The sequence below is a fragment of the Artibeus jamaicensis genome, unplaced genomic scaffold (genome assembly GCF_021234435.1).
Source record: "Artibeus jamaicensis isolate MK-2021 breed Jamaican fruit bat unplaced genomic scaffold, CSHL_Jam_final contig_786, whole genome shotgun sequence".
Classification (NCBI taxonomy): Eukaryota; Metazoa; Chordata; class Mammalia; order Chiroptera; family Phyllostomidae; genus Artibeus; species Artibeus jamaicensis.
Window position 1 is genome coordinate 3,488,821 of NW_026521971.1, and position 21,719 is coordinate 3,510,539.

General features: G+C 38.5%; 1 protein-coding gene across 9 annotated transcripts in view; it reads right to left on the reverse strand.

Moving 5' to 3' along the window:
- Positions 1–17,998, reverse strand: part of CDKL3 (cyclin dependent kinase like 3) — a 37,570-nt gene extending 19,572 nt beyond the window's left edge. For 2 of the 9 annotated variants that reach the window (XM_037150854.2, XM_037150855.2), the window contains exons 1-4: positions 17,684–17,998; positions 17,236–17,418; positions 13,155–13,349; positions 2,663–2,841 (exon numbers count right to left, since the gene is read on the reverse strand). In XM_037150854.2, the coding sequence (XP_037006749.2) occupies positions 2,663–2,841; positions 13,155–13,349; positions 17,236–17,418; positions 17,684–17,734 (608 nt within the window). In that variant the 5' untranslated portion in view covers positions 17,735–17,998. The remainder of the gene's footprint in view (positions 1–2,662; positions 2,842–13,154; positions 13,350–17,235; positions 17,419–17,683) is intronic. The other 7 variants (XM_037150856.2, XM_037150857.2, XM_037150860.2 and 4 more) reach the window with 7 other exon arrangements.
- Between the last annotated feature and the right edge of the window lie 3,721 nt (positions 17,999–21,719).

Here is a 21,719-nt window from a genome sequence, read left to right on the forward strand (position 1 = left end):
ACATTGTTATAATTATTACTTCACAGTCCATGATATGTCACTTACATTTCCTGAGCCAAATGTAATTCATCTCATCCCTACATTGTTTTTGCTGTTATTGGCAGATATACATATAAAATATACATTTATATACTTATATGTTTATAGGCCCAACAAGATATTATGTGTGTACTATTTCATACAATTGCCCTTAAAATCAAACAAGAGAATAAGGGACAAAGATATAAATATATGCTACCATATTTTGCCATGTATAATGTGCTCCAGTGTATAATGCACACTCTCATTTTTGGCCCAAACTTTCAGGAAAAAAATCCTTCATTTTAATTTTAAAAAATGTATATTTAGTAACAAAACCAATTACCATATTCCAGGGTATTATTTTGCATACGGATATCATTATTGCTTTCTGGAGTTACACTTTTATGTTTTAGTGCATAAACATAAATAAATTAATTAAAAGCATTTATAAAGATACAGAATTAGTACTACCTATGTATAATGCACATCCTTACTTTTCCCTCAAAAATTTGCGCAAAAAAAGTGCTCATTATACATGACAGAATACAGTGTCTTTTATAGTAACATAAGTACCTTTACCTGTGCTCGTCGCTTTTCTTGTGGATTCAAATTACTCTCTGGGGTTACTTGTTTTCAGCCTGAAGCACTTCCTTCAGGAACTCCTGTTAGGCAGGAGTGTTAGCAACAAATTGTCTGTTTTTGTTTATTTGGGAAAGTCTTTATTTCACCTTCATTTTGTAAGATAAGTTTGCTGGATATAGGAGTTTTGGGTAGTAATTTTTTTCTTTACGTATTTTGAATATGTTGTACCACTATTTTCTGGCCTACATTGTTTCTACTGAGAAGTTAGCTGTTATTCCTATGGAGGTGCCACTGTAAGTGATGAATTACTTTTCTCTTGCTGCTTTTAAGATTTTCTTCTTGTTTTTAACTTTTGGCATTTTTACGATGCTATGTCTGTTTGTGGCTCTCTTTGACTTTATCTTACTTGGAGTTTGTTGAGCTTCTTGGTTATTGCTTTTCAATAAATCTGGTCCCTTTTCATTCATTATGCCTTCTAATATTTTTTCTTCTCCTTTCTCTCCTCTCTTTCTGGTACTCACAGTAGAGAGATAGTCCAGTAGGACATCAGTGGTAAGTACAGTAGAAAAGGTACTATGAAGTGACTTCCAGCCAATTGGCTTACCTTTCTGTGCCTCAGTGTCTTATTTAAAGTGAGGATAACAATAGCACCACTTTCATCATAGGGTTATCGTGAACGTGAAATGATTTAATGCATGTAAAGCATTTAGAACAATTTCTGACACAAAGTGCTTTTTTTTTTAAAGATTTTATTTATTTGTCTTTAGAGGGGAAGAGAAGGAGAGAGGGAGAGAAATATCAATGTCTGGTTGCGTCTCATGCATCCCCTGCTGGGAACTGGCCCGCAACCCAGGCATGTGCCCTGACTGGGAATCAAACTGTGGTTGTTTGGTCTGCAGGCCCGCGCTCAATCCACTGAGCTACACCAGCCAGGGCACAAAGTCCTCTTTAATATTAGAAATTAATATATATATAAACAGAATAATGATTTCTAGAAAAAGCATATAAAAATCATCCCCCTCCATTACTTTTTAAAATTTAAAACAAATTTTATTTATTTATTTTTAGAGAGGGGGAAGGGAGAGAGAAAAAGAGGAAGAGAAACATTGATGTGGGAGATGAACACTGATAGGTTGACTCTTGCGCACCTCCACCTGGGGACCTAGCACACCACCCAGGAATGTGCCATGACCAGGAATCCAACTGGTGACCTTTCACTTTGCAGGACGATGCCCAGGCCACTGAGCCAAGCTGGTCAGGGTGTCCCCTTCCATTTCTTGTATTAGCTGTACAACGTGGTCCCTTCATGTTCTTTCAGATTCGTTATTTGTGTATTAGGTTGCTATTTCATGTAGTGTATCTATTGTTTCACAATAAACTGAGACCATGCTACTTTTTGAGGCATCCGGAACAGTATACTTTAAAAATTATTACTTGCCAGTCTTTGCAAAGAGAATGCCATATTCCAGAAAATGGGAAACTTGATAGTTCCTATAGTAACACTGGCAGAGAGGTAAATATTTTTTTTATTTTATTTATTTTTAGAGAGGGGAAGGGAAGGAGAAAGAGAGGGAGAGATACATCAATGTGTGATTGCCTCTTACACATCCCCTACTGTGGACCTGGCTTGCAACCCAGGCATGTGCCCTGAGTGGGAATCGAACCAGCAACCCTTTGGTTTGCAGTTCAGTGAGCCACACCAGCCAAGACAGAGTGAGGTAAATGATTTTTTAAATCTTTGCAGAATGTAGAGGCTCAAGATAAGCAGAGAAGGCAACTCCGCCAAGGATGGGGCACTAAAGCAAGCATGGATACAGCCTGAGGGGTGTCTCCATAGATCTCTGGGAGTTGGGGCCATTCAGCCCCAAAGAGCAAGCACATGAACATCTACAATAAGCAGGGCAAGTACCTATGGGGCCTCTCTGTTCTATGTGGAGGTATGTCTTAACCCCAATTCAGATGCAGAAGGCAGAGGGTATCCGTAGTAGGGGTGACAGATTCACCAAAGGAAAAATAGAGATTGATAGGAAAGGCCGGGCACATCCCAAAATATACATACTTTCCGTAACAGGTATCTTTTAATACTAATTCTGGAGCTCTATACCAGCGTGTGGCCACATAGTCTGTATAAATGTCCCCAGGAGCTGCTAGAGTTCGTGCAAATCCAAAATCACAGAGTTTAGTAATTCCTGACTGGGATACTAAAATATTCTCAGGTTTTATATCCCGATGAATGATCTAAAAAACAAACAGAAGATGCAATTCATTAAAATGAGGTTTCATTACCCAGAGAATCTCACAAAAGTTATACAGAGAAAATCTAGCTAATTAAGACAGCAAAGCTATTTCTTACCACATACAAAGAATTAGCCACACAATGCAAAAGCTAAAGTTGTACATTTTCAATTCTTGCCCCATACGGCCTCTTGTGAAGAAAGAAAATCAAGAAAATAAGTATAGACCCTGGCTGGGCAGCTCAGTTGGTTAGAGCATCATCCTGATATTGCCAAGGTTGTGGGTTTGATCCCCTGTCAGGGCACATAAAAGAATCAATGAATAAATGCATAAATAAGAAGAATAACAAATCTCTCTCTCTCTCAAAAAATGAAAAATTTAAAAAGAAAACAAGTATAATGCTAAAAAGGTAAATCACATTCCTAAAAGGAAAAGTAAACAAAAGAGCTTAACAAAAAAAGCTGAACTTTTCCTTCAGCCCCGTTTTGCAGCACAGGTGCTGCCCTTTCTCTCATTCCCTTTGCAGCTAAGCCTCTTGAAGTCATCGTCGTCATTCATTCTTCACTTCATGTCCACTTTGTTCACTTCTCAAAGTAATGTAATCTGTTTTCTGCTGCAATGTTCCGTTAACTGGCCTGAGCTAATGTTGACAACCTAATTGTTGCTACATCTGAATAGATATCCCTCAATACAAGTGTAATGCTACCTTACTTAATATTAATATCTTAGTGTCAAAACGCTGCCAACCACTCCCCCGTAACTGATTTCTGGGACCTAAAACTCCCGCGGGCTCTTTCTGTCTCTGTGGCAATTCTTCTCCACCTGTCTCCTAAACGCGGCATTCTGGTCTCAGGCTCTCTCCTCTCAGACGTCATGCTTCCTGAGCAATCTCATCTCCTTTTTTTTTTTTTACTTTTTGGACCACTTTCTTCACTTGATTATGGGTCACCATACTCTCTTGGGCTTCTTCTCACCTATCGGCTACTCCATATCTCAATCTCATCTACTTTTATAACTTTAGTAACTCTCCATATGCTGATGATTTCCTAATTTCTATGTCTAATTTCTGTTTCTAGACATCACTCTTGGTTTCTTCAAGGAGTGGAATTTCATAAGAAATCCCACTCAGCGGATCCAAAACTAAACACATAATCTCCTCTAAACTTACTTGTGAATGACAGTACTTTAGCTCAGTGAATGGAATCAACAATGACCCATGTCCATGTCTCAAGCCAGAAACCAAGGTATTCTTCTTCCTCATCTCCCATATACTCTTAACCTATCTCCTTCTCCCCCTAGTTAAAACCCCCCTCAGCTCTCTCACTGAAAATTACAACACTGCTAACTGGCCTCCAATCCACAGTCCATAATGAAGTCACAGTGCTATTTTAAAATCACATGTGATCATGTTACTTCTCTGTTTAACATCCTTCCAGGATTCCCTACCCTACACAACAAATTTGAAACTCTTTAAAATGGCTTGTAAAGCCCTGTGGGATTTGAACCCAGTTCACCTTCTCAACCTTCTCAGCCTCTTTCCCTAGAATATTAGTTTCCCAATTTTCTAGAGTTTGTCTCATCTGTGCATTTGTTGATGCTGCTTCAACTGCCTGGCCAACTATTTCCTCAGGTCTCAGCTTAGATGTTCCTTCTATCTGTTTTCACATCACCCTGTACTGCCCCTATCACAGTATTTTTTGTGCTATATTATTAAATGCCTGTTTACTTGTTTGTGACTCCCACCAGACTATAAGCTGCATGAGGGCAAGATGGCATATTTTGCTGTGTATAATGTGCACTTTTTGCCCAAATTTTTGAGGGAAAAATAGGGATGTGCATTATACATGGGAACTGGTGCTAAAGCATGGTTATGTACTGTACACGGGAACACATCACATGCAGCAAAATATGGTATGTCTTGTTTAAGCTACATTCCCACTGTCTAGTACAGTGCCTAACACAAAGAAGGCATTTTAAAACTTTATCAAATGAATGAAGCATGTTGTCATCACTGGAAAAGTATCATAGCACAAGCAAAAATATTTCAGCGACAGAAATCTGAGCTCTTGCCTTGCTTATATAACTTACTGCTATGCTTTTGGGATTGGCTCTTGTTCTGCCTCAGTGTCCTTCCACAAATGGCCAAAATTTATCTTAGGGTAACAAGCTATGTTACAGGTGCCTTCTGTACAACTACATGGATCTATTTTTACTTCCACAATTTTTACTGAGTGATTACTACATGCCAGTGACTATTCCAAAATCCAAGATGTAATGTGAACAAATTAGACCTGAACAAGCACATTAGAATAACACAGCACACACTCTGACCACCACACACCCACTGCCCTTCTCCTTGGTGCTCTGGGCAGACAGCAGAAGGAGCCACCAAGCTGATGCCCTAACATTCTCACTCCTTCCAACAGCTAATAGCACAACCACATGCAGAATTGTGTTATCCTTGAGAACCACGCATTCTCTGAATCGCAACTTCTACAATTCTATGTTCTGACAACATCCTCCTTGGTCTTCCAGGGTCACAGTGAGACCTCTGTAACAGAATTTTTAAAATTTGTTTAGGTCTTCTTTCGCTTTTCTCATCAATGTTTAGAGAGGTTGGAAGTGGGATGTCCATAAAGGGCTGGCAAAACTCTAGCATGGTACTGAGAATCAAGGCCACGTGCAGAGCTGTGCACATGCTGGGAAAGACCCAAGATGGTCCTAAACCCTAGCCTCTGGCTGACTTTATGGCTTTAAAAAAGCAGGAAGGTAAGGCTGAGGCAAAGTTCTAACAGAGTTCTAACTGTCTAACAGAGTTCTAACTGTCCGCCTGAACACTGAAGGCATGTCCCAACACACAGAAAGAGTCCCTCAGTAAATAAGGCTGAGAGATTTATTGGGTTTTGGCATTTCAGTAAACCTATGTCCAGTCACCAGCTAACCACTAAGGTAGCTGAGTAGAGATTTCACATGCTGAATAGACTTCACAGAATTAGTTCAGGAAGGTAACTAAACAAACAGCCACCCCCCAAAACAGCAACAACAAACCCTGAGAGACAGGAAGCTGATTTTCAGAGTGAATACCACATTAAAGTGATTCTAAGAAACAAGTATAGCCCATACACAGGAAAGAAAAGCTGTCAATAAGAAACTTTTCCTGAGGAAACCTAGACATTGAATTTACCAAAGACTCTAGTCAGCTATTTTAAATATGTTCAAAACTAAAGGAAACCATGTCCAAAGAATGAAAGAAAGTATGAACACAATGTCTCGCCAAATCAAGAATATCAATTAGGAGAAATAAATTATTAAAAAGAACTAAATAAAACACTAAATATCAAGAAAGCAAAAAGAGCCCTCCCTGGGTGGCTCATTTTGCTGGAGTGTCATCCCCTGCACTGAAAGGTTGCAGGTTCAATCCTCGGTCGGGGCGTGTACAGGAAGCAACTGATGTTTCTCACTCACATCAATGTTTCTCCCTTCCTCTCTCTCTAAAAACAGGAAATATATCCTTGGGTAAGAATTTTTTTAAAAAGCAAAAAGACAACCCACAGAATGAGAGAAAATATTTGCAAGCCATATATCTACCTGATAATCCCCAGTATCCAAAGCATATTGTATAAAATACAGCTCAACAATAAAAATAACCCAATTTAAAAATAGGCAAAGGACTTAAATAAACATTTCTCCAAAGAAGATATACAAATATGAACTTACCTGTTCTGGATATTTCATTTAAATGGCATTTACACTGGGTAGTCTTTTGCATCTGGCTGTTTTTGTTTAACCTTAAGTTTTCAAGGTTCAGTCATGCAGTAGCATGTCAATACTTCATTTCTTTTTGTGGCTGAATAAATTCCATGGCATGGAGTTACCTTATTCATCAGCTGCTATACACTTCAGTTGTCTCTGCACTTTGGCTGTTATGAAAATGCTGCTATGAACATTCCTGTGCAGGGTCTTAGTGAATATGTGTTTTCAGTTCTCTTGGGCAGATACCTAGGAGTGGAATCCCTGGGTCATATGGTAATTCTACATTTAACTTTTTGAGGAGCTGCCAAACAGTTTTCCATAGCAGCTACATCACTTTACATTCCCACCAGCCATTCGTGAGGGTTCCAATCTCTCCACTTCCTTGCAAACGTTTGTTGTGTTTTCTAAATTACAGCCAGCCTCATGTGTATGAGCAGTGTCTCATTTTGATTTCAATTTGCATTTCCATAACGACTAATGATATTGAGCATCATTTCACATGCTATCAGCCATTTGTGTATCTTCTTTGGAGAAATTTCTATTCAAGTCCTTTGCCCATTTTTAAATTGGGTTGACTTATTATTTTGAGTTGTATTTTATATATCTTAAATACTAGATGCTCATCAGTTATAGTATGATTTGCAAATGTTTTCTTCCTTTCTTTAAACAGTCTTTTTATTTTCCTAATGGTCCTTTGGTGCACAAAATTTTTTAATTTTAATGAAGGATTTGTCTATTTTGAGTTTGACTGCCTTTGGTGTTATCTCTAAAGAACTATTGGCTAATACATGGTCATACAGATTTTTACCTGTTTTCTTCTAAGAGTTGTATAGTTTTAGCTCTTACATTAGATCTTTGATCCTTTTTGAGTTAATTTTTTATAGTGTGTTAACTATCATTGCTTGGATTTAAACAATGAGTTGGATTCTCCTTTACTTAGTAGTGAAATGCTCCAGAATTACATAAAACTCCACTTAACAATCTGATTTACAATACTTCTGCTCTATATGTCCCTATGTGCTTCAATTTAAACAGCCATTTCAGAATAAAGTTTGAACTTCCATATCCTTTAATGGCCTCAGAGAGCCTGGTTCTAAATCACTTAGAGCTTCAATTTAATAAACTTTCCAATTGAATGTTACATAATTAAATGCTAATATCTATGTAAAAAAATAAGCCAACAGCTTCCAGAAAGAGGATGAATAGGATGTTTGAAGTAGACTGCAAGAGTGGGAATTCCCTACTTGTCCTAAAAATCAAATGAAAAGTGGAGTCCCTGATTGGATCCTGATTTTAATAAATGTAAAATCTGTAAATGTAAAAAACATTTTAGGAACAATTGGATAAATTTTAATACAAATTTGATATTAAATGACTTAGGGAATTATTGTTAGTTGTGCAGATGTGGTATAATGACTGTGAATTTATATAAAAATATCCTTTTTTAAAGAGATATATAGTGAAGTGAGGACTTCCGCCAAGATGGAGGCGTAGGTGGAAACACTGTACCTTCTTGCACAACCAAGTTTAAAAACAACAAAGTTTTAGCAACAAAATACAAAGCCAAACAACAGGAAATTGAACTATACTGAAGTCCGACAACAAGCCAGACTGTTAAGAGGGGCAGAGCCAGCAGCAGAGCGGGGTCCGGCAGGAAAGATCCACCTGACCAACCCAGGTACTTGACCCAGGTGCGCAGGCAGCCAAGGACAAATCCCAGGTGCGGAGTAGCAACAGCTGGACCCACTAAGGGCGAAAGGCGGCGGGCTGATCTCTGTCACACATTTGCACGCAGATAAACCAGCAAAGGAGCAAGCAGTGAGACAGACTGGGCAGACCCGAGTGGCAGGAAGGAGCAGAGGGGACCGCCATTGTCCCTCTCTGACCCCGCCCCCACATACAGCATCACAAACTAGCTACCTGGGTGGCCCCGCCCTGGTGAACAACTAAGGCTCTGCCCCTCATCGTAATAGGCGAGAACAGATCAAAACATGGCTCAAGAAGAACTCAGGGCCCCAGAGCCCATAAATCTAAGCGAACAAGAAATTGCCAACCTATAAGAGGCATAGTTCAAAACACTGGTGATCAGGATGCTCACAGAACTGGTTGATTTTAGCCACAAATTAGAGGAACATTAGAGTTTAGAGGCTAAACTAAGTGAAATGAAGGGAAATGCACAGGAAACCAAAAGTGATGGAAAGGAAAGTGGGACTCAAATCAAGGGAGTGGACCAGAAGGAAGAAAAAAATGACCAAACAGAAAAATATGAAGAAACAAGAACTCAAAAAAATGAGGAGAGGCTTAGGAACCTTCAGGACATCTTTAAACATTCCAACATCTGAATTATAGGGATACTAGAAGGGGAAGAGGAACAGCCACGAGTGGAAAACTTACTTGAACAAATAATTAAGGAGAACTTCCCCGATATGGCAAAGGCAATAGACTTCCAGGAAATCCAGGAAGCTCAGAGAGTACCAAAGAAGTTGGACCCAAGAAGGAACACACCAAGGCACATCATCATTACATTAGCCAAGATTAAAATGAAGGAGAGAATCCTAGAAGCAGCAAGAGATAAGGGACAATCACCTACAAAGGAGTTCCCATCAGACTGTCAGCTGATTTCTCAAAAGAGACCTTACAGGCAAGAAGGGGCTGGAAAGAAGTATTCCAAGTCATGAAATCCAAAGACCTACAATCAAGATTGCTCTATCCAGCAAAGCTTTCATTTAGAATGGAAGGGCAGATAAAGTACTTTCAGATAAGGTCAAGTTAAAGGAGTTCATCATCACCAAACCCTTATTATATGAAATGTTAAAGGGACTTATCTAGAAAAAGAAGATAAAAAATAGAAACAGTGAAAGGACAGCAAATTCACAGTAATTAACAATGACACCTAAAACAAAAGCAAACTAAGAGGACAGCTAGATCAGGAGCAGAACCATAGAAATGAAGATCACATGGAGGGGTGGCATCAGGGGAGTGGGAGGAGGAGAAAGAAGGAGAAGGAATGGAAAATAAGTAGCATAGACAGTAGACAGAAAATAGATAGGGGGGAGGGTAAGAATAGTAGGGGAAATATAGAATCTAAAGGACTTGAGACACGTGGTCATAAACTAAAGGGGGGAAATGGTGGGGGAATGGGTGGAGGGGAATGAAGGGGGAAATAGAACAACTAATGGCATAATCAATAAAATATATATATATATATAAAAACTGGTGAAAGCTGAAAAAAAGAGATATATAATGAAGTATTTGGGGATAAAAGTCAGGTTGTCAATAACTTAAAACACTTCAGAAAGCAAAATAGAGGAAGCACATATACCCAAATATTAACAACACATTAAACTATATTAGCTAATATTGAAGTGTTAACAATATTATTCAAAGAATAATTCCTTGTTTGAAAAACTATGAGTTTAAAATCCAAAAGAATAGTTGCAAAAATGACCTAAATTTAGGGAAGAAGGGCTTTGTGAAGTAGGAGGTGGGGTTGGAGCGAGGGAAGATGAACAGTTCTTAGCTATTAATTGGAATTACTTATAATTAATAAAGTTTACTGAAAATTGGATAAAATCTAATAAGCCCCATAAAGGTGGGAACCAAGTCTCTTGCTCAAGACTGCATCCTCAGCACCTAGTATAATCAACATTCCCAGAAAATGTTCAATAAATACTTGAATTAATAAATGAGGAATCACCACCTCTCCCTCATAAATGACCAACTATTTTCATTTACACTCTGACTGCCTCTAAATGGTTTTGAAGAGGCTTATATTAATAACCAGATAAAAATTTTAAATTACGAAAACCACCAAAAGGAAAAAGCTAAACTAGGTTCCTATAGTTAGATACTGCAACTGAATGTTAAATTTCTGTCGGAGCTCCCTAGAAACCAATATAAAAAATCTTTCCATTATTAAATAAAAGGTAAATAAATACTTCCTGACAAAAAAGCTTTTGCTCTTGCTGAACTGTATCTGACTTCATGGATTCTTATTGAGGGACACACAGGGTATCACGGCAGAGAACGTCTCCGACATTTCAGTTATATAAAAACCCAATCACCTTAAATTTGGAGATATTAAGAAAGTAACAGTCTCCTTTCTTGATTTTTGTCAACGTGAAGATAGCCTTAAATCACCAAAGCCAGAATCTAGATATCCAGATAAAAAGTATAATATTTATTCTACACCAGCTCTGGCTGGTGTGGCTTGGTGGATCGAGCATGGGCCTGTGAAGTAAAGGGTTGCCGGTTCGATTCCCAGTCAGGGCACATACCTGGGTTACAGACCAGGTCCACAGTAGGGGATACATGAGAGGCAACCACACACTGATGTTTCTCTCCCACCCCTTCTCCTTCCCTTCCCCTCTCTCTAAAAATAAATAAAATATTTTTTAAAGTATAATATTTATTCCAATGAGCCACTGCCTTAATTCTCATTCTCAATCTGTGGGGGGAGGGACAGGGATAATTTTACTCCAGGTCCTACATGAGAATAAGAAAGCATGAGAGTGTGGGGGCTTCCGTCCGGGCCTCTTTCCCTGTTGCCCCCACACACTCTCACAGACGTTCTTTCAGACTTGGGGCCCAGGGCCACTTTTCACTTTGCTCTGTGCCTTCGAGAGTAATCCACCCTCACCTCTTCAACCACAGTCTCCAAGAGGAAGATTCCCAAGCCTGTATATCCAATTCTGACAACTTCCTGAGGCCATGTTATACGACTGGTTAAGCATTATTTTTACTTAGAAATTCTCATCATCCTTTAAAATATATCAATACATGTGAAAGCAATTCCCCTTTCTAAAATCAGTTACTGCCAATGACACAATTCTCCGGCTCTCAAATTAAAAATCTTGGAATTACCTTTGATTTCTCCCTGTTTGTATCCCTCTCATGTCTAAGTCATCCCCAAATCCTGTCATTTCTCTCACAGTCTTTCCAGCCCCTCCCACTGCCATTCTTCCTCCCCTTCCCACTGCCTGAGCCCTTAGGACTTCATTTCCGGGCTGTCACAGTAGCCTCTCCCCGATCCCGGCTCTCTCCGTACTTACTCTCCACTCTTGCCAAAATAATGTTTTGTTTTTATCCTATTAAAGCAATACTGAAAACTTTCCATGGTTTCCCAGTATCCTCAGGAAAAAGTCCAAACTCCTCAGGATGATTTCCAAGCCCTGGAAACCTCTCCCCAGGGCACCTGTCCCTGCAAGCGCACACATCCCCACTCTGCAGTCCTCTGCCCAGGCCGACCTCTATTCTCACAGTGGTGCCCTATCTGACTGTATTTCTTCTCCTAGTGAAATCATAGTTACAGTTCAAAATTGTACTTACTTTAGTTTTAGCTCTTCTGCAAAGTTTTCTACTCTCAGTCTAGCCCGTACTGGTAAGTCCCTTTATTCAAGAAACATTTTTAAAGTCTATGATAGACAAGGCAGTGTAGGAATACAGATAACATCACTATTCTGGACTCCCTACCAACACTATTACTGAGCACTTAAACTGTGCCTGACGAGCTGCTAAACACTTTATGCTACCTAATTTGATCTTCACAAAAAATCTGTGAAGTACAACAGTGTCACTTCACAGGTAAAGGAAATGAGACTCAGAGAGGTTAGACAACTTTCCTGGGGCCATAGAGTGATGGGGCTGCCACCTTACATCATGCAGGTTGTGAACTGCACAAGCTGTGTGTTTATCCACAGATTAAGGTGGTGGGTGACAACCCAAGGTAGTGTGATTCCCAAGACCGGGTGCTCTTAACTTTCGTATTATATTGTCTCCCATTGATCTACCTGGCAAGGAAATTACAATCTGAATTCCAGTTGCTATCGCAACCATACTTTTTCAAAGCAGCAATATGTGATGCACTATTAGCAAGAGAGAAAATTGGAAATTAGGACGCCTGAAAAAGCCTGGGATATATAGATGTTATAACTATACCACTTACTAATAAAACTACTTTGGAGGCTTTTACTGTCATTTCCTGAATAACATCTAACATTCCAGAAAGCAGAGCTCATGGTGGGGACAAAGTATCTCCATAAAACCCCGCTAAGCTAAATACATACTGAGCAATGCTAGAGGCAACACCAAAAATCAGAAGAGTTGCTCTTCTTTCCCTTCTTGACTTCCCATAAGTTAAACAAGGCTTTGTGTCTCTCGGCTACCGTATTTCTCTCGTCTTCCTCTAAAGGCATTCACATTCACTTGCCATTCTCCTTGCCAAGTTTCCAGTTCCTCCTTAAACTTCCCTTCATTTGAACCAGCATGGCTTTCAACATTTTTAATGCACTTTCTCTAATAAAAGATGCTCCAGTTGACTCTGTACCAAACTTATTAATACCTCTTTTAGCATCCCTATAATTGTCTGCCCTATAATTATAAATGTTGGGTGCTCAATATGTATTCTGGGTCTACAACTAATTGTAAGGTAGTGACCCTATTTTCAGGATGTCAATATTGTACAGAAAAATAATTTTAACAACCTTAATAAGAACAGAGGAATGTTTAAAGTGCACTTATCATTCATATATGCCCTATAGTTTGTCTTATTCTATAGCACTTACATTATTATTGTGAAGATACTCAATTGCTCGAATGATCTGGAAGAGGTATTTTTTAAGTCGTTTACTCTCTAGTCCATGACAATAATGTTGTAACTCATCTAATATTGTGTGGTCAATAAATTCAAATACCAAATGAATTTTCTTTTTCTGTCTAAACACTTCAATCAGGTTGACCAAATTTTCGTGATGGAATTGCTATTGACAAAAGAAACAGAATTTAAAAAAATTATTTCATGCACAATAATTTGTATATATAACACCTATATCATATTAAAAAGTAGAAATATTCTCAGCTTTGTTTCCTCCATGCATTTTAACAGATTTCTCAACTGATTTGCTTACATTCTTATTTTAAGAAAATGTTAACTATTTCATAAATATTTATAGAACAAAGAAAAATGTATTCTCTTACTTTGTTAGCATTTGATTGCTTATTATAATAATTTGAAGTTAATGTACTATAATGCAACTTGGTATGCTGCTAAGAGATGTGTTCCTACTTTTTAGTTTGATTTATGGTTAAACTAAAAAATTTTTTAATCCTCAACCAAGGCTATGTTTATTGATTTTAAAGAGAAGGGGTGAGAGGGAGAGGGTGGGGGGAGGGAGAGAGAGAAAGAAAGAGAGAGAGAGAGAGAGAGAGAGAAACATGATCAGTTGCCTCCCATACATATCCCTGACTGGGGATCTAACCCACAACCTAGGTATGTGCCCTGAACTGAAATAAAACTCCCAACTCTTTGGTGCACAGGACAGCGGAACAAAGCTTCAAGCAATTGAGCCACCTGGCCAGGATGATTGGTGGTTAAATTTAACATCTGAAATTTAAAAGGTCCTTATGTTTTCAAACGAGCAGGGATTTCAATACTACTGAATATGTAATCTGAATTTACATGAATTAATCATTCTCTAAATTTGGTCCTAAACTCTTGAGAGTAAAACCTAAGTTCCAAGTGTAACAAAAGATATCACACTGTAACAAGAGAGTATCAAAGCATCTAAAAACTTTTCAGATATATGAACTATCAACTTATAGCTGTAAGGACTTTTCATAAACATACACTTATTTGTGGGTACATTTTTGTTCTATTCTATTAAGCATTATTCTATTCTATTATAATAAAATAATAGTCCATTATTCTATTGAATAACATGATACCTTTTTAGACTGGAATTAATCAGTTAAAATAATTTCAATATATCAAAAATGATATGTATCACCTTAGGAAACAAATGCCATTTTAACATTTTATGCTGCTTATTCTACTTTGTAACACACTGATTTAATTATAATCAGCTCTCAAATTCTTAATTTTTAAAAATCACCAAAAATATCTATTCATTTGGCTAAAAATTAAATGGCATATTTTCAATGTAGGATTCATTAAAAAACTATACTTTTATGAAAATTATTTGCCTTTATTTCCATGGGACAATATCAATTTTTCTACTTATCCGTATTAATACAAAAACCAGTCCTTAAAACATGACTAATAGAAACACATGCCAAAATGCAATGCCAGATGCCTTTCCTATTTTGGCTCCCAATTTCCCTAGGGGGCCAGATGCCAGAGTGCTGCAGTGACAACATGCTGGCAGTAGCGAAAGAAATGACTACTTTTGGACACTACAATATTAATCTTTTAACTAAGGAAAATTACCAGTTTCCTAGCCAGTGTTTATTCTAAAGGCAAAAGCAGTAAAGAGTTAGTGGGAGTTAGTAAGCATCAGGGAAGATCCACCGAGGGGTAAGGGATCAGGTACACTCTCAAATAAACAAAGAAACTCCTAGAAAGGCTCCATTACCCCTTTTCAAGTGGTTTACTCCTTTTCCCCTTCATTACTAGATAACTTTTATACAGATATTCTCACTAATCACTGTCATTTATTTAGTGAAATTCCAGAAGATAAAGATTTAGTTCAAATTCAGTCATTATGACAATCCTTTTAGACTAAAAATGTTAACTAATCTAAGACAACTCTCTTGTGGAATTAAACTAAAAACTCTACAAGAAATAAACTAATACAAATAGTTAAGGTGTCTCAAAATAGTTTGTATAATAATTATAATAGTTAAGTACATTTTCAAATTCATCTCTGTATTTTTGCTACATAATTGGCTTTTAAAAATGGCTAAATAGCCCTGACCAGTATGGCTCAGTTGGTTGAGTGTTGTCCTGACAAGAGAAGGGTTGCTGGTTTGATTCCTGGTCCTGGCACAAGCCTGAGTTGTAGGTAGGTACCCATTTGGGTCCTGTGTGAGAGGCAACCCATCCATGTTTCTCTCACACATTGATATTTCTCTCCCGCTCTCCCCCTCTGTCTATAAATAAATAAATAAATAAATAAATAAAATTTTAATGATTAAATAAAAAAATAATCAGTTTATATGCAACAGAGTTGAAGAAAAGGAAAGACATTGGCTGGGAAAAGTTCTCCTTCTAATCCGATTTTTCACTTATGGTGCATAACAGTTTGCCTTACAGTATTATTATGTTTTAGGTCATCTGGATAAGGACTGATATCTTTCACAAAATTATAACATCTTTACTGATTTTTACTTTCCTTTTCATTGCCTAGAAACACAGCAGTTCCTACAATCCACAGATGCCTAATATATTTCTTCTGTTTAGAAAGCAAATTGATCCATCATATCTAATATACTCTTACAGAGAATATTACTTTTGCATCTGATAAAAATGAGCAAGAAAAGTATCATTTTTCATTACATAAAACATCTAAAATAAAGTCAAAAGTTATAAACCTTAAAGCATCTAGATGAATTCCAATGTATAAACCACACATATATTTAAATATCTTTAAATCACTAGTTTTTAACCCAATCCCCAAGGGAAGTTAATGCTCCTTTCTTCACACTTCTGACTGAGTTCTTTCCCCAGGGTTGACCCGTCAGACCTACACAAAAATTTATTTTTTTCCCTGATCTTTCTTGATATGGTTCCCCAGCTCTTAGCAGCCCACTGGTCATCTCTATTTAAATGTACTCCTGTTACCTCAAAATCAACATTTCTAAATCTGAACTAGTTCCCAAACTATGTTTCCTTGAGGTCTTTCAAATTTCCATCAATGACAGCACTCACTGAATCTCAAAGATGCTCTTGATTTCTTCTGTTTTACTTCCTTCCACACTCTTTAGTGTCTTCTTTTGCAATATATTACATTTTACTTTCCATTCAAATTGCTGCATTCCAGCTGGGGCCCTCATATTTACATATCCTGAATTAAACTGTATTTAGTATTTACAAACTGAATTAAACTCATATAACAGGCCTCCCTATTTTTACTCTCTGAGTTCTCCAATCTATTCTAAAAAACAGTGCCAGATTTACATTTATAGAATCTCTTTACTCTGAGTTTAAAAAGTTCATCCTCTTAGAAACTCAGATTTTAATTCTTTAACCCAAAAGACAAGACTGCAAAACCTACCTCCCCAATTTACATCTCTAATCCCACCTCTTTCTACTTTGCTACAGGAAATATTACAGGGAAATGCCTCTGCTTTGTCCCTTGTCCTGCTTTAGCCTCTCTGGGCCTATGCTGTTCTGTTAACCTGTAATACAACAGTTCTCTCTCTTATGTAAATTCTACATAAAGCCAAATTCACCTCCCAGTTCTTCCAAGAAAACTTTCCTACCCAATACAGCTTTGTCTTAATCACTTGGCATTTATTATGAACCCCTTTTTATTGAATATTATTTTACATGCCCTACTGTCTTTCTGATTAAATAATGAAAGTCCTGAGAGCAGTTATTGTCTTTTACCTCATTTTAGTCTCAGCATCTGGCACAATGCCTTGCACAAAGCAGACATTTTTATCAAGCATTATACCTGGATACTTCTGAAGTATTTCACAATATTTGGCATACCTTTTGTTACATAAGCACATGTATCTTGTATCACTATAAAATTACAAAACGTAGACAATTAGGTGGAGTATCACACTTGTTTTTCTACTGCCTGTCCTAATACACGTGTTAACTGAAATATTCCTTATATAATTTTTTCCCATAACTATTTCTCTTTTCACTTACGAAGAGCAACTTAGGCAAAAGAAGCAAACCTTTAGAAACTTTATTTCTCTCATTGCAATTTTGTTGACAGATTTTTCTGGTTTCTCATAAAATATCTTAATGGCCACTATCTGCCCGGTATCCTTATGTTTACACTTCATAACTGTTCCATAACTTCCCTCTCCCACTTTTCCAAGGGTTTCATACATCTCCATTCTTAAGCCCGGCTTCTTCTTCATAGAAACAAAGAAAGGAAATGTTAAACATTTTTATTTTATTTATTCAAGCTGGATAATGCATTTCCACAATAAACCCGTACTTTCAAATATAGAAACATAGGAAAAATAGGAATCGTTTCCACAGACACCGTTTGTCTTTGGAAACTGCCAGCTCGGCAGTAAGGTGTCCTTGTGGGGCCCGGGCCCTCACCAGAACTTTGGGAGCTTCCGTAGTCTCGGTTATTATCATTAACACTAAGTTTTATGATTCCTTCACTACCTGCCAACTTCCGTCATTGGGGCGAGGATTGTTCTTCCCACTTCCTGTCATGCTCGTGTCAAATACGAGGTTCCCGCAATACTGCAGTCGCCCATAGATCAGACCCCGAGACCCAAGAAAACCTCGGTACCGCCCGCTCCTCAAACCAGATGTGTTAAGGTCCCAGACCAGTCTCGCGAGCCTCGCCGGCAGACGACCTCGTCTGGGCAGCCGCCACCACCTCAGCCCATTCTGTTGTCCGGTGCGCAGTCCCAGCCCTACTTAGTCAGCTGGCCTCGCTAGCTCCAGGCTACCCATTACCATGGTAACGGTGCCGGCCAGCCTCACGCTTGAGGCCGACTGCGCAAGACCGGAACACAGACCCGGCCTTCCTGACCTGGAAGGGAAAATGAGTAGACGTGAGGAGGAGCTCTTGGTGCACCTGAAGTGGAAGTTCGCTTGTTTTTGCGGGTAGGGATTAGTGGTTGCAAAACGCCCATACTGGGGCCTCCTCACAAACTTGGTTTGAAGCGGAGGTGGGGGAGGATTGGCGTCCTGACTGCATTGTGAAGGACTGCAAATAATCTGGGGAAGGGGAACAGCGACACAGGTTTGTCCAGCCCGACTTGCCTGTGTCCCCAAGCCAGAGGACACCTGTGGCTTGTGCTGGGTCCTAAAAGGATGGCTGGTGTCATTAAGTACGTACTACGGACTTCTAAAAGAAGACTCCCAAGCAAGCCTAGTGTAATTGTAGTCTTCCGAGTTACCTAGACTACATATAGTCATATTCCCCAGTCATGTGAGTTTGAGCTCAACAGTGCACTTTTCATTCTTAAACTGTGGAGAAGATGCTTCTTAAGTCAAGAACCTTTTTTGAACACCTGCTATATGCTTTTATTTTTTTTTCAAGCTCATAGTAATCCTTTAAAAAAAAAAAACCTTCCTCTTTGGAAAAGCAACTAATTCAGTGGGTTCTACTACACACTTATATGGACATGTAAGGGCGGGGCGGGGGAGCTGTTATCTAATCGTTTAAGAATTACACTCAGTGTTCTGCTGGCGTTCCACCCTCCAATGAATGACAAGGATATCACTTGAGCAAGTTCCTAGAGAATACCCACTTTCTTGGGGCTTTATTAACTTTTTTTGTGAGAAGTTTTAAATGTTAAAAGGCCAACTCTCACTTTCCCTAAATGAGAAAACATCATTAGTGTCTAATAAATTCTAGTCCAGTTGGTCTCACTCTAGAGTGCATATTAAAATTACATCAGGTGAGGTTTTTAAAAGGCCCTACCCCCAGAGCCCTAATTTAAATGATCAGTATTTTAAAAACTTCCCAAGTGTTTCTATGCTGTTAAAGTCTATTAAATTTGTGGATTTAAAATATTTGCAAAGGGCAAGTCATGAATCAGAGTCCCTGCCCTCTGTGACCTCACAATCTAGAGCTACAGAATTTATGTTATAAAATTACAACTTTAAAACTATCTACTAAACCATAGGCCCAAAATGGCATCACTTGTGCTAAAAACCCATGATACCAAACCTACACTTAATAGCTAATCTAATTGCTTTTTCAACCTCTCCCCAAAACAACCTAGAACAGAAAATTCCACACTGGTTACCTGGAATTTCCTGGTTTACGCCAATGAAGTAATCTTTCCCATGGGTCCTGTCCACCCTTGTAATGTAAAGAATAGACAATTTGCATGATAAAAACCCTTTTTCTTCCCCCAACCCCCAAGAAAGTTGTCCCTGCCCAAAAATAATCCTTCCAGTTCTTTTGTTAATAGCTCCCTTGTCTCCCCTTCCTACAAAACCTTTCATTTTGTAAAACTTAAAGCGTGGGGTTTGTAAAACCCCACTGTAAGGCCCATGCAGCTAAAAGAGATGCTGCCCAATTCATGAATGGCTTAATTGAAGCCAATCAGATCTTCAAATTTACTCTATTGAATTTTGTTTTTTTAACACTACAAATAGGTTATGGCAGGCCTGGTAACCACAACAGCCAATGATTCTTGCTTATTCGCTGGTGTTTTTAAGGCTTTAATAAAATTCCTTCACTGATTTTGTTAGAAGTGTTATTTCATGCTTGAAAATCATCAACTGGGTTTCCAAAACAATTATAAGTTGCTAGATAAATGACATAATGGATTTTTAAAAGTTTATCTTTAGTATGTTATTGTATGTAACCCTACCAGTGCATCTTCATCCTTAGCTATTAGGAGGTTAGGATTGCTATAGCAGGAAGTCAAAAGAGTTAAAAATATTATTCAGCTTATGATTTCAAGAATCAAATTTGTGAATGAACAGTAGGACTTATCAAGAGTTAAGCCTGGCACCCTGGCTGGTGTAGCTCAGTAGAGTGAGCATGGGCTGTGAACCAAAGGGTTGCCAGTTAAATCCCCAAAGCACATGCCTGGGTTGTGGGCTAGTTCTCCAAGAGATGTGGGAGGCGCAACCGCACATTGATATTTCTCCACCTTTCTTTCTCCTTCCCTTCCCCTCTCTCTAAAAATAAATAAATAAAATCTTAACCAAAAAAAAAAAAAAAAAAAGGGAAAAGAATTAGGTCTGGCTAACTTGATCACAAAGGCAGTTACCAAAAACAAGAGATAGAATTCTCAGTTTGAAGGAAGGGAGTGTTGAATTCTCAGTTTGAAGGAAGGGAGTGTTGATGTAAGAAACATCCAAACCTGTACAGAATTTTTTAGCTTATTTGAGCCAAAGTGATGATAGTGCTGGGAAGCAAAATCTCAACGATTAAAAAAAAATGCCCTGGAAAAATGGCAGCTCTACCATTCACTTTATACATTAGAACCAAAAGAGAAGATGTAAGGGATTACATGAAATTCACTGTTGATTAGGGAGGCAGAAGAAGGCAAAGTAGGGAAACCTCTCAGATTGGATAAAAAGTAAAAGGGAGACTCATGCTTCTTTTACATTGGTGAATATAGGATAGTTAACATTTATGGTATATTAAAGATGGTATGCAGAGAAAAAGAAAACAATGAGGGATTCAGTATTCCCATGTCCTAGGGGGAGAGTGTGCCCCAGGGTTCTGGAAAAAAGGGGATTATTCTGACATTCCAAATGTTATCATAGATGCAAAAAAGACAACAGTCAAGCCTGGGTAGGACCTACCTTCCATGATTCACTTTTAGTTTAGGAGGTTTTAATTTCAGACCATCCTAGGAGACTACTTTAGGTCTCTGAAATTGTAAGGCCCACCATGCCTCCAGTGCTCGTAAGGTTTAGTATGTGGCTCATTTTTCAACCACAGAAGATACCAGGAAAGGAGGAAACTTAATCCTTTCTGGTTCCATTTAACCATAGGCAGCTTGGGGCAAAGCTAAGGCTCATTTTACCCTCCCATTCTACTTTGGGCTGAAGATTTATCCTAATAGATATGAAATTGTACAGAGTCCTTTGCAAGACAGCTGATTTACCCCTCCACTACTCTGTGTGTGTGTGTGTGTGTGTGTGTGTGTGTGTGCGTGCACGCATTTCTGATGCAACTGCACCTAACTTGCTAGTGTCGAAGAACTGGAATGAGTTATCCAGCTTAGCTATAGAATCCTCACTCATGACTTTATGTCCTCCAGATCTGAATCTTACATCAGTTCCTTTGACAACCAACCCCCATCAATATGCTGCTCTCTGGAGATCTCATCCCCACATTTCTTGTCAAAGACAACGGTACCCCATCATAGCCAAACCCACGTATTCTGACACAAATCATCACACGGGAGCAGACCCATGGGAAAAACAAACTTTGTCATTCCTAGGCAGTGTGAACATCGCTTGGACAATCTACACCATTCTTTGATATTTGCCCAGAATTTCCAAGCCTGAAAACCCCATTGTAAGGCCCATGCAGGCTATTTGGTTCCCCTAAGGAAGCACATCAGGGGTTTTTACTTCATAGGGGCCTCAGCATTAAACACCTCACTCGAAAAAGTGGAGTTCTCATCACTTTTTCTTCCCTATGACCAGATTTGATAGGGCCTTGAACCAATCAGAGGGGAGTTTAAATCCAAATTATTTTCAGCTCTGTTTT